We start from the raw sequence: 15905 nt of genomic DNA, 5'->3' as shown, positions 1-15905 counted from the left end.
TTTCCCCTTCCTGGGACAATGAATTCACGGTGTTCTTATTTCAATTTCCAGGAGTGTAATTTGGCCCTAGAAAAATCCAGTGTAGCCCCCATTTAGCAATTTACATTTGACAGGATAGTCATAAACCACCAATTTAAATAGTTTTTCCACCTTCCCCATCATTTCTACAAGCTTGTTCTTTTCAGGAGGGAAAAATACTTGTAATACTGAAAACCTTTCAAGAGAATCTATTAGGAGCAATACCTTAACTATCATAATAACCAAGTATCATTTAAAATAATTTTTTTACAATTATTTCTATGACGTATTATCAATATTCAATATAAGGAGCATGAACATAAAAATACAAATCTTCCTCTGTAAACAAAATACAAGGTTCTACTACAAAAACTGATGAAAATATTGCATTTTGAAATTAGGTAGGAGCTTGTCTATGACAGTCTGAGCTTCTGAATTCATATAACTTCTTTACATCATAACTGGAAAGTACTTGTCCTGCAACATATTCTGGAGATGCTTATTTATCTAGGTGAACTTCAGTTACACAAGATTACAAGGATTTGTATGGGGGTGGGCGTCAGTTCTTAACTATTCTGGGCAATTTGTTAAGGAGTGACCCATATCTGTACACATTTATGGCTAGAATTATATTGGCACGAGTATCAAGAAAATGATACCGTCTGAATCTTTAACAGATAGGAAAAAAGGGACTTTTTCATACATTATATGCTAACTTATCACATTTAAATTTGTAGGTACTTGTGAGATATGATTTTGATAAGCATTTTCTGTTCCTGTATGTGAAACTACTAATGCTGCACTGAACATTGTGGGTTTGTTTTTCCTACTCATTCACATTAACTTACATTTTTCTACATTTAGAGCTAGCTGCCAAATCATTTATGTATATAGAGAGCAATGGCGGTCCTCTCACACTTCGCTGGCCTGAGTGGCCGAGCGGTCCTAGGCGCTACAGTCTGGAACAGCGCGACCACTACGGTCGCAGGTTCAAATCCTGCCTCAGGCATGGATGTGTGTGATGTCCTTAGGTTGGTTAGGTTTAAGTAGTTCTTAGTTCTAGGGGACTGATGACCTCAGCAGTTAAGTCCCATAGTGCTCAGATCCATTTGAACCTATCACACTTCTCTGGGGCACTCCTGATGATACCCTGGTCTCTGATGAACACTCACCATTGAGGACAACATACTAGATTCTGTTAGTTAAGAGGTCTTCGAGCCACTCTCATATCTGTGGACTTCAGTTAACCAATAACGTGTGCAACTGTTTTAACTTTCATGAGCTTGAAGAAACAACAAAATAATCACTTCTACTATGCCAGTAGTAGTAAAATGAAAAACCTGTTTCTGTAAAATACTTTCAACAAAATACTTATTACTTTACTTCTAAATGTATGAAAATAGTTACCTCTTACTTTAATGATTTTGAATAAGGGTTGTCATGTTGAATGGATGAAGGCCTCTTTATATTAGAACCAGGCTGCATAAAACACACACGAAAATGTACACTATCCCAGTTTACAGTGAAGCAGTAATTGTGTTCAAATCTTTAGTAAGTTCTAGTCACACACACAGTTACATAATATGAATGGATTTCCAAGGAAATTTTCATCAAATAGCAAACACTGAATATTTTTACACTTTGTATTGCACAAAAAATCACAAATATTTACCTTCTCCCTGTTTCAATACTACGTACCCAAATTTTAGATCTGGCCTTCTGATGGTCAACAAACTGCATCCATTCTAACTGCTCTTAACAATGGCTCCATGTAATAACTAGCATGTACAAGTAACTACATTATCATCTTGACGTAATGTAGCTTGCATTCATACCTCTTGCTGCATGTGATGTAGACAATTTACTGAATGCTGGTAATCGGCATTTACAGCAGAAAATTTCCACAATAACTGCAATCTGATATTCGTCTTGCCTCAGGTTGTAGATCAGCCACGCTACTACAAGAGAACATGCCACAGTACTTACAAGCAATCTAATGTTACAATAACCAAATTTATTTCAAACACAAAATAAATCACACAGAGCAGTGCTCAGTCTTCTCCTGAGGTAATACATCTCGTTTCTTATTACATTTGCTGTGGTCACTCTATTAACTGCTCGTAAGTTCTGACTTTACACAATGACCACCCTCATTAGGCATACTACAGACTGTGTACATGTCTTGTGCACTCTGGCATACATTTTACTTTTCACATCTTCCACATCATCAGTACATCCCCTGCTCAGAGATACATAACAATTGATATTATTCAGTGTGAGATTAGAGAGTAGTCTTTACATTATCATTTCCTTTGATTCATCACTACAAAATTTCTATTGTTAAAATCAAAATCGTATACAATTGTACACAACTTGAATTTACAGGAAATAATTTAGGCAAAACATTGTTATAAAACATACAAGCAAAATTTGAATGTTTTGTTGTAACTTTAATGGTAAATTAGGATAGACTCATTATAGCTTCAAGTAATCAAAACCAATATTTTGTTCATGTTATGGACTTGACTTCCATTATATTAACTTGCCAACAACATCTCACACAAGTTCCCCTTCTACAATCAAAATCATATAACGACAAAACCCTTGTAACATGGAACTACTAGTTCAAAAGACTTGCAGTAGTTTACAAAAAACCTTTAGAGCTTAAAGGCAGTATTAGTAATAAAATAACCATTTCAAAAATATCTTACAATATCAAATGCACTTTTAGTGGACAAGTGATTGGCAAATAACAAGTCACTGCAACAATGCAGTCTGCCTTCAGTGGCCAGAGACAGTGGTCACATGTGTGAGTTGTGTCTGCATGAATGGGTGTGTGTATGTTTTCTTATTCAGAAGAGTCTTTTGGTTGAAAGATTACTTGTTTAGCAGTCTTTCTGTTGACTCAGCATCTTCACAATATTCTCAACAGTGAAGTGTGATATATCTTTAGACAGTTTTCTTTGTCTTGCCTTACAGCACCTTTTTTCCATTATACCAAATCTTATTGTGTTTCTGATTATTAAACCAATAAACTCTCCATTTGTTTCTGCAGAAAAATCTGAGGCTTTAGTGGCATGCTCAGAACTGAAAGTTGGCAGCACTGTCACCTGCATCATTTCTCAGCTTGTGACCCCGAAACAAGCATTTCAGAAATGGTCAAGCACAATGGTTCCAGAGCAAGCATCAAGGGAAAAGCACCAGTTCATACCACCAAGCAGCTAGCAGAAAGCATTCAGATTCTGGCCACATAAGTGGCAGTTCTGCAAAACAAGCTGCGTGCATCAGATGTAAAAACAAGCTGCGTGCATCAGATGTAAAATCCAGCTGTTGGCACTGGCAAGGCAACAGACAGTGTGAGGAGAGGTTATAATATGATAAGATTCATTTATACTGGTTCCATCCGAGGTTGAGAGACAAGGCACGCAAATGCATGGCATCATGTCAGTACCCAAACTCGTTCGACGAAATCTAAAAGGTGCAACATGGGAGCACACAAGATTTATCAGGCACCCACCCCAATCCCCCTCTTCTGTAGCCATTGCATCATTCATGCCCAACTGTTCAATTAGGTATGTGTCCCGAGTTCAATGACAGCAGCACCAGAGGAGGCTACTGAATGTTGGAATACGTATAGCACACAGGAAACAACATGCAGGTGAACTGTAAGTTCGAGCCTGTTCCTAGGAGGGTGTTAGTGCACATGTGGTGCGAGAATTTTAACTTTGAAGAGACTGTAGAGATGCAATTCTACTGCCACAATCAAACAACAAGTAACTCAGAATGTGAAGGGCAACTTCTGAGAGTTGGATTTACAAATACTACAGACCAATTCAAACGACTGTTTGCGACAGACAGATGGTCAGTGAAGGACTGTTTGGTGACACAGACTTGAATATTGGTGAGTTGCCGAGAGATTTGTTTCACCAAGAGAGTACAGCGACACCTTTCCATTGAATGGCCATGAATTACAATTACAGAGTATAGTGTCAGTTCTCAGTTTACAATACCACTTAGCACGGAACTTTTTCACTGTGAACATTACAGAGCCCATCCTGGGGGTAGATTATTTTTTCAATATTAGAATTTTGTTGTGGACATCAGGAGGGGACTACTCTAAAAGGCATTGATCACAATCACTAGTCCCAACAAAGGGTGGTGCCACATTCTAAACAAATTCTTAGGTATTTTTTCTATGTCAGAGGCTAAGGCAACAGTTCGGAATAAAACACATCATTTCATACACACCATGCCAGGACAACCATGCCACAGCCCTGAGAAGTTTGCAACAGTAAAAAATGATACAGACAGGCACATCAGTAATGTGGTGAAAAGGCTTTCAGAAAGCCGATGGGCTTCACCTACGCACATGGTGAAGAAGTGCAGTGACACGTGAAGGCTGTGCATGACTATTGGGTATTAAATTCGAGGACAATTCTGGATCAGTATCCTACACCAAATGTTACGGATGCAAACAATTCAGTGGTGGGTGCAACAATCTTCTCCATCGCTGATTTCACCTGCGCATACTCATAAATTCCGGTGGCACTGTCTGACATAGCCAAGATGGCAGTCACCACACCCTTTGGGTTATTTGAATATTTTTGTGTCATTCACCAGGTCCTCTGTGGATTGGTTGGTTGGTTGATTTGGGGGAGGAGACCAAACAGTGAAGTCAGTGGTCCCATCCAGTTAGGGAAGGATGGGGAAGGAAGTTGGCCGTGCCCTTTCAAAGGAACCAATCTGGCATTTGCCTGGAGCAATTTAGGGAAAACCTAAATCAGGACGGCCGGACATGGGTTTTAACTGTCATCCTCCTGAATGTGAGTCCAGTATGCTAACAACTGTGCCACCTCACCCCATCCCTCCATGGACTCAGCTGCTTATTCTGTTATATGGATGACATTCTATACTGTACACAGTTGCAAGACAAGCATAAGAAACATCTACTGCAAGTTTTTACACAGCTGTGGGATGCCAGTGTAGTGGTGAACAATGACAAATGCATTTTCGGTCAGGCCAAAGTGAAATCCATGGATTTTGAGGTTTCACTGGGAGAGCTCACACCACTTGCAGAATAGCTGATGGCCGTTCAGGATGTTCCTAGGCCAAAAACATTCAAAGATCTAAGAAGATTCCTTGGAATGCTAAATTATTATCATTGGCACTTACTTCAGGCTGTGATATTGCTGCCACCATTAACAAATCTGCACAAAGGAAAACACATGACGGGATCAGAAAAGGTATGTGGGAATCTGGAAGAAGAGACAGTGTTTGGGAAAGCAAGAGAGTATGCTGTGCAGGCAGTCCTGCTGGTGCACCAGTAGTTTAAGGCACTGTTGACTCTCACGACTAACAAGTCAGATGGCTGTGGGGGCAATACTCCAACAATTCATCGAAGTGGCTTGGCAACCTTTATGTTGTTTTTTTTTCCCCAACTACTTACAGATGTGCAAATGTCGTGGAGTGCTACTGACAGAGAGCTCTATGCAGCAGTCCAGCACTTCAGAGATTTGATCGAAGGAAGAGCCTTCACAATTGATACAGACCATGCACTGATTACAGCACTATTCCAGAAAAGTGCCAAATGTCTTGCCTAGGTTGATTAGACAAGTGAACTACATATTGCAATTCACAACAGATGTTTGCCACATAAATGTGTGCCGCATAAGAGTCAGCAAAAACAGTTCTTTCTCTCAAGATATTGTGCAAGTGTGAAGACCATACAGTGGGGCAACATTACACGTGCATAAGCACTTGAACCAGAGATATGTAACCTGCAGGAGCAAGGACATTCCAAGCAAGTGATGACGCCATCAGGCCATTTAACTTTGTGGTGCGAGGTTTTGCATGGCATGACAAAAGTTTTCATAGCCAGGCTTTTTAGGCGTGGTGTTTTTGATACATTCCGTGGACTGTTGCATCCAGGATTACAAGCCACTGTATGGCTGCTGACTAAAAAGGTGGTGTGGCTTGGAATCAATAAAAACTGTCATAAAGGGGCACGGCAGTGGGATCACTGCCAGAGGTGCAAAGTGAATCTGTACCAACAGGATCCATTGTCATGACTACAGAACTGTTTAGGCACATCCTTGTGTCTCTGGTCAGACCACTACCATACACCAATGACTACTGTTATTTGGTTACCACTGTAGACTGCTTCATGAGATGGCCTGAGGTGTGGCCTTCCCCTTCACTGACATCACTGCCACAACCATGGCAAGGGCACTATTCATTGGTTGGATTGCAGGATGGCACACACCAAACAATAATAACCCAAAGGAGCCAACAATTGGAGTCCACATTATTCCAGGAGCTGTTTTGCCTGTGCGGCTGCATCAACATTCATATGAGTTCCAGCCAGCAATGTGCCAGTGGAAATATTCACCACAGTCAGACGGCAGTGCTGACGTGTAGTTAGGTTACATGGACTGAGGCTTTACTGACTGTGTTGTTAGGGTCACAGCCTGCCTTTAAAGAAGACATGGAACACACACAGGCACAGTTAGTTTATGGCACAATATTACATTTATCAGCCGAATTGTTCTCAGACTAGCCGGCATGCATCTCTTCAATGGAGTCGGTTTTTAGTTTGGCAGACAGTTCTGTGAGACTATGGGTGTCCTTTTGTCAACCGCTCCCAACCCTCAAGGAGATAAACCCATTTTCGTGCACGGGCTTTGTGACGAATCTGTTAGCCCCCCCCCCTATCGCCTCCATACGTGGAACCATTCAAAGTTCTGCAGCGGAGCCCACAAACTCAACATTTGCTGGAACAGATGTGAAGAATTTGTGCCTATCAAACAGATTAAACAGACTCATCTGGATATGGACACTCGATGGAAACCACCTCCATACCTCTGGGCCAGGTTCACCCAGCAGTCGACAATGCACATACAGTAGACACAGGTGACACCAGTTCGAATAGCAAGCATGGGATTGTAAAGCCAGGCATGCAGAAATTTCCACTGACCAGGACATGAGGCAGATAGGTTTTCAAACGCCGATTGTGTGACATTCATGGGGCTGAAGGTCTTTTTTGTTCTAAAAAAACGAAGGGGGGAAGGGGCTGCTGAGGTGGACTAGGTGTTGAAAATAGCAAGTTACTGCAACAGTGAAGTGTGATACATATTTTATATAGTTCTCTTTGTCTTGCCTTAGGCCACTTTTGTATTGTACAATCAAATCTTACTGTACCTGTCTGTGGTTATTAAAGGAGTGTGCACTATGTTTATCTGTGTCTGCCTACTGTATCTATTTCTCCAAGGATCATTCCTACACACTTAGAGGTTACAATGAACATATGTTTGCATTATTGAATAACATTTTTCCTTTACTATATGTTGAATGTCCATTACTTTTGTCACTGTTCCTGATACCCCTTCAACAGTGAACTAGCCTGACAATCTACAAAACAATTCATCAAAGACTTTCAAAAATGAATTTTTGTATTGCAGTGGAATGTGCAGTAAATTGAACCTTCCTGACAGATTAAAAACTCTGTGCTGGACTAGGTATCAAGCCCAAGACCTTGTGTAGCTCAGTCAGTTGAGCATTTGCCCAGGAAACACAAAGGTCTCAGGTTTGATTCTTGGTCCAACACGCAGATTTTAATTTGTCAGGAAGTCTCACATCATAGTATCACTGAGCAAAAGTTTTCTAATTATTTAATTTCTGCTACACATCTACATTTACATAATTTGAACTATTACAGATGCAAAATGCAAACTCAGTCCTTCTACATGACAAGTAAATACAGGGTGAATCACCTAAAACTATCATTGCAAATATTTTGGCAATGGAAGGCACCATTGATACACAGGTTTCAGGGGCCCACCTTTGCAGCCTCTACACAGTACTATTAGTTTCAAATGTGTTTATTTACAAAAGGTACAAATATTTCAATGGAACAAAGCCTACTGACAGTACTACAACCAAAAGTACATAGAGTAAATTAGAATGTCAATCGTATTTATTGCAGAAATCTAGAGCAAATAGTTTATGAGATATCATAGTTTGAATATTGTAAAGTTGAACATTTGAACCATGTGGTGGCTCAAATGAATGTGAATCAGACATGAGTGCATTTGTGCAGTCCTATTCAGATGTTAATACATCTCCAGAGGTGTCATGTTGTTAAATGCAACAATACCTAGAACAAACAAAGATGAATACAGTACCACTGTGGGGTCTGACATGTGAAGAAACACTCTACCATCAAAGCCTACACATGACCACCACTGGTATCGGTAAAAGCTTGCAGTCTGCAATGCAAAGATTGCTGCACATGTTCTAGCATTTCAGTGGAAATTGCAGCACAGGAAGCAGCAATACACCATTTCACATCTTCTGGTGTCATTGGTATGACCTTGTAGACAGTGTTTTTCAGGTTCTGCCACAGAAATGCCAGTGGCATCAAATCTGGGAAATGAGCCATCCAAGGTGCACGTCCTTCCTGTCCAGTCTCTAAATCAGGAAACAATCCCTTAAGACACACAATCATAGCCATGCACTATGGACCAGATAGCTGTCATGTTGATATCACAGGTTCCTTCTAGTCTGAAGGGGAACGTCTTCTAACATCTGCGGAAGATGGTCCATTAGGTGGTGAGATACTTATGTAAATCCAGTGTTCCCTCTATGAATGACAGGCCTATCATGTGGTGGTGCACTATTTCACACCACACATTTAAACTCCATGGATGCTGACATTCCACCCAACGAATAAAATGGGGATTGTCAACAACCAATGGTGCATGTCTTTGAGACTTGCTTGGCTATGATTAGTAAATGTTGCTTCATATATAAACAAGATATATGACATGTACAGAGTATCATGTATTAATGTCCATGTACAAAAGCTCACATGATTCACAAAATCATTTCCATGCAGTGTTTTATGGAGAGATATGTGATATGGATGGAGTGTATTATGATGCAGAACGTGTAGTACATACACTTGCATGACTCATGCCAATTCCTCATGCAATTACATGGGAACTACTTTGCAGATCTACTCCTACAGCAACCACAACATTTATTTCACCCTCCTCTCCAGTCACACATTTCATTCTGTTACATATTTTAGGGGTTACACTACCACTTGTAAGTAATTGTCTGAAAAGGTTTACAAATAACTGTCACAATGTTTGAAAGCTACAGAGATATTTTTCAATGAACATGGTACACAAATGAACAGCATTCTTCCTGCAGTCATCATAAACCATAAGCATGTCCACTTTGTCTGCACTGGAAAATGCCATCTTCCAAGCAGGTGACATTGCAACCAATATTGTTTGAAGAGGTTAACAAATAACTGTCACAATGGTTGACATCCAATGGAATATTTTTTGATGAACATGGTATATGAACGAATGATAATCTTCCTACAATCACCAAAAACCATTAGTATGTCCACTATTTCACTTTGGGAGATACCATCTTTCAAGCAAGTCATGCTGCATTCAGTATCACACAATAACTGGCAGGAATGTCACAATGCAATTACAGTGTACACACAACACAATGTAAACAAACACAACATCGTCACCTAATATCTAAGGAACAGGATGGAACAACCAGCTGTTGGTGTTTACAATATTCACAAAGCTTGAGTTGACTTAATTCCTTTGGCCCCTTTGGGGGCATAGGCCATCCAGAAGAACTCGCCATCCGTCTCTGTCTTTGGCCATTTGCCTCAATTCTGCCCAGGTCTTGCCAACTCTTTTTGCTTCCCCTTCCACTGTCCTCTTCCATGTGCCCCTTGGTCTTCCTCTCTTCCTTGTTCCCTGGGGATTCCATTCCAATGCTTTTTCCTCGATGGCTCCATCTGGTGTTCTCAAGGTGTGCCCCAACCAGCCCCACTTTCTCTCTCGTATCTGGTCTTCTATAGGTATCTGGTTTGTTATTCGTCAGAGCTCCTCATTACATATTTTTTCTGGCCACCGGATATTCATGATGCGTCAAAGACATCTATTTATGAAGCTTTGTAACTGGGTTGTTATCTTTTTATCCGTTTTCCAGCTTTCACTGGCGTACAGGAGGACAGCCTTCACATTTGTATTAAAAATACGGATTTTTGTTTTGTATGTGATATTTCTATTTTTCCATATTGGATACAATTGTATGAAGGCAGCATTTGCCTTTTTAATGTGGTTTCTCACGTCATCTCCAGCTCCACCATCTTCCGCCACTAAACCACCCAGATACAGGAATGAGTTGACAGTCTCCACTCGCTGCTCACCTATTAACAGGGGCACCTCCATGTTCCCTGAATTTACTCTCATTTCCTTTGTTTTGCCTGCATTTATCTCGAGGCCAGCTGTCTCTGCATCTTCTTTCAGCAAGTTTAATTTAGCTTGCATATCAGTCAGTGTTGGAGCTAATAAAACTATGTCGTCCGCAAAATCCAAATCCTCCAGACGTTCGTGGATCCCCCACTGGATTCCTCGTCTCCTGCCTGCTGTGACTCTTCTCATAACAGTCTACAATGAGTAGAAAAAGTGTTGGTGACAAAATACAACCCTGCCGGACTCCAGTTGTTACTTTTATGGGCTCTGTCATATTTCCCTTGTGGAGTATGCAGCATTCTTAGCCATCATATAGATCTTTTATGATGTTTAAGATCTTCTGTGGTATGCCATACTTCCGCAACATCTGCCAGAGCACTTTATGTTTCACAGAATAGAGGCCTTTTGAAAATCAATGAATGCCAGGTACATGGTTGCTTGGAATTCTTTGCTTTGCTCTAAGATGATTCTAAGAGTGTTAATAAGATCAACACAGCTGTGTTGTGCCCTAAAACCGGCCTGTTCTTTAAGCAGTCGCTTTTCAAGAGATTCTTTAATTCTGTTTAAAATAATTCTGGTGAGGACCTTGGTAATACCACGCCAGTTGTTACAGTCTGACAAATTTCCCTTTTTTTGGGAGCTTTACCACCAAGCCATTTTTCCACTCCTTTGGAGATTTCTCTTGAAGCCAAATATGCTTCAGCAAAGGATGGAGCATTTTAACAGCACTTTCAATATCGGCTTTTAAGAGCTCCAGTGCTATGTTGTCTAGGCCTGGAGGCTTTGTATTTTTTAGTGTTTTCAAGGCAATCCTAATTTCGTCCATTGTGGCGCACTGCAAATTTATATCTTGATCTTCTTCGACTTCCTCTGGAACATCTCTTACCTGTTCCTCTTGGTTGTCTTCACAATTTAACAGTTCCCTGAAGTGCTCCTCCCATCTCTGTAGCTGTGCCTGTTGAGTTGTAAGCATCACACCATTCTTGTTCTTAACTGGTCCTTCAAGTCTGAAGTTCTTCATTGACAACCGTTTGGTAATGTTGTAGAGCTCTTTCATATTTCCTTGTCATGCTGCCTCTTCTGCTAATTTTGATTGCTCATCTACCCATTTTCTTTTATCTCGACGTAGCAATGTTTTCACTTTTTTGTTCGCCTCCATGTATTCCTTATGCGCTTCGCTCTTCTGCGCTCTTGTCTTACAAAAATTTAACTTAAGTTTTAGTTCTTTCCTGTGGCTGATTTCATTCCACGTAGCATTGGAGATCCATTCCTTCCTTTGATGTGCCTTAAATCCTAGGATTTTTTCTCCCACATCTAAATAACTGTCTTTGATTTTTTGCCAGCATGTTTCAATTCCCTCTTCCATAAAGTTTTCTTCAGAGAGGACCTGGAATCTGTTTTGTATTTCAAGGCCAAATGTTTCTTTGATCTGTTGGTCTTTTAATCTTGCCACCTCTATTTCCTTGCACCTATGATTGAGCTTGGTTCTATTTGCCACTATCTTCAGTCTGAATTCCGCCCAAACTAGGTGGTGGTCACTTCCAATTTCTGCCCCTCTTCTATTTCTGACATCTAACAGAGAGAGTCAGAACTTGCGGCTTATGACTATGTGGTCTATTTGATTCTTGGTAACGTGGTCTGGAGAAACCCACGTTATCTTATGGCAGTTACGATGTGGAAACAATGTGCCTCCAATGACTAGTCATGTTCAGTGCATGTATCTATCAACAGTTCAACATTTACATTCCTGATCCCCATGCCATGCACGCCCGTTATATGTTCAAGCCCTTCATTTTCTGAACCAACTTTTGCGTTCAAGTCACCCATTAAAATTTTTATATCCCTAGAATTTGTTTGTCTAAGGACTCCGTTAAGCTCTGTATAAAATGCATCTTTTAATTCTCCTTTAGCTATTTCAGTAGGTGCATAGCATTGAATTACAGAGACATATCGCACATTTGTTTTAAAGCGTGTGGTTATTATCCATTCTGAGACTGGTTTCCACTCCAGTAAGCTCTTCTTGCTACTTTTAGATAGTAAGAGCCCAACACCATTCCTGTGCATCGCGTTCTCACCTGTCTGACCAACATACAGCAACACTCCACCATTTTGTGTTTGGAATTCCCCAGATTCTGGCCACCTTACTTCACTTAGTCCCAATATATCTAGTCGATAGTTCTCCATCTCTTTTTCAACCTGCCTTAGCCTCCCTGCCTCTCTCAACGTCCTTACATTCCAAAAACCGATACGGGTTTTCCTTTTCAAGCCAAAGGTCATATCCTTAAGATCCATCCGGCTGTTTCTCCTTTTAGTTTCTGTGATATGTGTTTTTTGGTGGTGCGGGTTATCAGCCCACAGCCCCCGAGTGTCCTGGTGGGGCTGCCACCTCATGGCCTGGACACCTGTCAAGGTTTTATTTCAGGGCCTTACCCCTTAGATAGCTTGTCTTCACCACGACTACAGAACGCTATCCATCCCTTCGCAGTAAGGCCTATGTGCATCAACGTTGTCCTGGTTTCCAAGGATCTTCCGCTGTCCACATTAGGGGACTGTGTCTGCTGCCACACAATCACAAGGAGGAAAAGGAAAGGGAGGGAATGTATAGGATGGGACAGAACAGAATAGGATAGGACAGGTCACTAGACGGGATGTTGTGAGACACACTTTGTCTGGATCCTCTATGTAGACCTGTCCAGCTTGGGAGGCCCTGCCAGTAGTTACACCACCGCCAGCATTCACAAAACAATAACTTGTAAACTACTTGAATTAGCTTCCTGCAAAACCACTGTAGACATTCTCATTTACACTACTTTTCGGATTTTATTGTCAATGGACACAGTCCCATTTAAAAATTTGTAACTGTTGCAAATAACTGTACTTTCATAAACGTCTCAAAATCTGTGTATAAGCTGCAAATACGCATGCAATTCAGTTCTGTGTAATCCGCATACTGATAGCACCTTCCATTTCCCAAATATTTGCAGTTCAAGTGTTAGGTCATCCACAAATTAAATAACATAAGCATATCTACTGGTCCTAGGAACAATTATATATAAAAATAAAGAAAAAAACGCCAAATTTGATGAAGTACAGAAAACCATGGAGTTTATAGCAGAAATGGTATTTATGTACTTTACGTATTACAAGAAACATTGGGCATGGCAAAAGTCAGTCCTGGAACTGAATTTTAACATTATATGGTACTTTTTAACTAACTACACATTCCAGTACAACTCTCCCACTGCACACATGCTTTTCTATCCTTTTAGACAAATAAAAGGACTCAAATATTAATCTTAAGCACGCTTGCCAGAATCTTCGTACAGCTGCACATCAATGCTATAAACAAGTTATGGAACAAAACTACAGCAACAGAGATTATCTTTTTTATATCCACTTTCCTCTGCTTACACATACAACACATATGTGTCACAAAAAATATGGATATTTATTATGACAAAGGACAGATTCACACACACAAATAAAACTCCCATGGCAAATCTCACAATAATGTTCAAACAATTAACTAAGTGCAAACTTTGTTTGCACACAACTAGTATGAGCATCTTTCATTATTTTATCTGAAGCTACATGTCTCTTAATTTAAGAATGCAACTAGCATACGAATTTTGAGACAAAAAAATCCTTACAAAAGATTTTCTTCATATGAGAATGCGCTACTAAATGGACATTAAGTACACCAACTCCAGTAAATAAATTATGATGCACATTACACTGCTGTCATTATGCCCCAGAGTGTACTAATAAATGGTACTTGACATCACGAAGGGTAGCAAAAGATTCGCCGCAAACATCACATTTATGTGGCTTCATGCCAGGATGCAGTGCTTCCACATGGTATTTGAGATAATCAGCTCTAGCAAACATTTTGCCACAAACATTACATTTATGTGACTTCACTTTAGAATGCAATAGGATATGGCTTTTGAGATTATCAATTCTAGTAAACAATTTTTCACAAACATGACATTTGTGTGATTTCACCGCAAGATGCATTACTGCATGGGCATTGAGATTATGAACTCGAGCAAACAATTTGCCACAAGTATCACATTTGTATGATTTCACTCCAGAATGCACTAAAGAATGATTCTTGAGATTATGAACTCTAGCAAACAGTTTGCCACAAACATCACATTTGTATGACTTTACTTTAGAATGCACTAATTTGTGACTTGTAAGATGATCACATCTTGCAAACAGTTTGCCACAAACATCACATTTGTATGACTTCATTCCAGAATGCACTACAGCATGGGCTCGGAGACGAGAAGCATAAGCAAAGGATTTGCAACATTTGCCACATTTATGTGGCATTGTGTGTACCGTGCATGTAGAAACTAATTTAGAGTTGTTTCGACAAAGAGAGTAGTTATCGGGTTCACTATAACACCTCTGTGATATATGATCAATGTTTGTAAACTGCCCACATGAACACATACCACTACATTTATGTAACTTCCTGGTGTCAACAAGTGGGTGAGCAATTAGAGTCCTATCTTCCTCTTTTTTCATCATGTGCTTATTCAGACAATTATCACTGTGAAACACTTCACCACAACATCTACAAACATGTGATGGCACATCCACAGCATCAATATGAATGAACACGTGCATTATGAGGCTGTATTTTGATGAAAATCTTTGTAGGCATGTACTACAGGTGAAGTCACCAAAGTTATTCCCCATCATGCTCATATTACTTGCACTGCAGAAGGAAGAAGCACGTAGTTTCCATTGGACATTTGAGATGACCTGAAACATCACGATAATCAATCGAATCAAAATTTCATTTAATAACTGCTAGATAAATTGATGAAGATGTAGTTACACACGAACATAAAGGACAAAGCTGAAAATATTTATGCTGACTACTTAGGTGCAAGTTTTGTTGAAGGGTAGTAAATCATTTGGAATTTCACCACTAAAAGTTTTCACTCAGTAACTGAAGCAGAGATCTGTATGAGTGTTTAAAGAACTCCTTTTATGAAACATATTTATGATACTAATGTTTGTGGATAAATTACACCATTCCTGCATTAATTACTAATTCCAGTCTGAAAGAAATCTCCAAGAACATGGAATAAGTTGGATTATAGCTTTTGAAAGAGAAGAAGTTGTCAGAAATTAATGCTGTGCACATAACTCAAAATTATCAACAACTAATCTACTAGAATTTATTTGTTCTTACTTGTGCTAATATGAAAATAATGAGAGAAACAAATGCTCTAGTCTAAAGAAAAGGTACTGTTTCTACACATATTTATACACTGTCTATGTACTATCAAATGTAATACAATCAATAATATTACTATAAAACATTATTCAAATAGTGTTCACCTATTTGATAAAATTCAGTTTTATATATGCCACCAAAATAATGCTATAAAACTTAATACTGCTGCATGTAGCTTCGATATTTAATCATCCAGCAGATCTGAATATAATAAGAGTACACTTTTTTTCAAATTAAAGGACATAAATAATTTTACAATGTTAATATATCATTATTTATTTATTTATTTATTTATTTAACCTGGCAAGATTAGGGCCATGAGGCCCTCTCTTACATCTAAC

The 15905-nt window shown here is 39.6% G+C and overlaps 1 protein-coding gene across 5 annotated transcripts in view; it reads right to left on the bottom strand.

Annotated features, from left to right (window-relative positions):
• Positions 1 to 1685: 1685 nt before the first annotated feature.
• Positions 1686 to 15905, bottom strand: part of LOC126212827 (zinc finger protein 99-like) — a 103841-nt gene continuing 89621 nt past the window's right edge. For 4 of the 5 annotated variants that reach the window (XR_007540923.1, XM_049940235.1, XM_049940236.1 and 1 more), the window contains one exon: positions 13413 to 15083. Coding sequence is in view for 4 of the 5 variants with exons in the window: in XM_049940235.1 (XP_049796192.1) it covers positions 14052 to 15083 (1032 nt within the window). In the remaining variant the exon portion in view is untranslated. Of the gene's footprint in view, positions 1977 to 13412; positions 15084 to 15905 lie in introns of those variants that run through there. The other variant, XM_049940238.1, reaches the window with a different exon arrangement.

The sequence above is a fragment of the Schistocerca nitens genome, chromosome 11 (genome assembly GCF_023898315.1).
Source record: "Schistocerca nitens isolate TAMUIC-IGC-003100 chromosome 11, iqSchNite1.1, whole genome shotgun sequence".
Taxonomy (NCBI): Eukaryota; Metazoa; Arthropoda; class Insecta; order Orthoptera; family Acrididae; genus Schistocerca; species Schistocerca nitens.
This window is presented reverse-complemented; position numbering and strand designations above follow the sequence as displayed.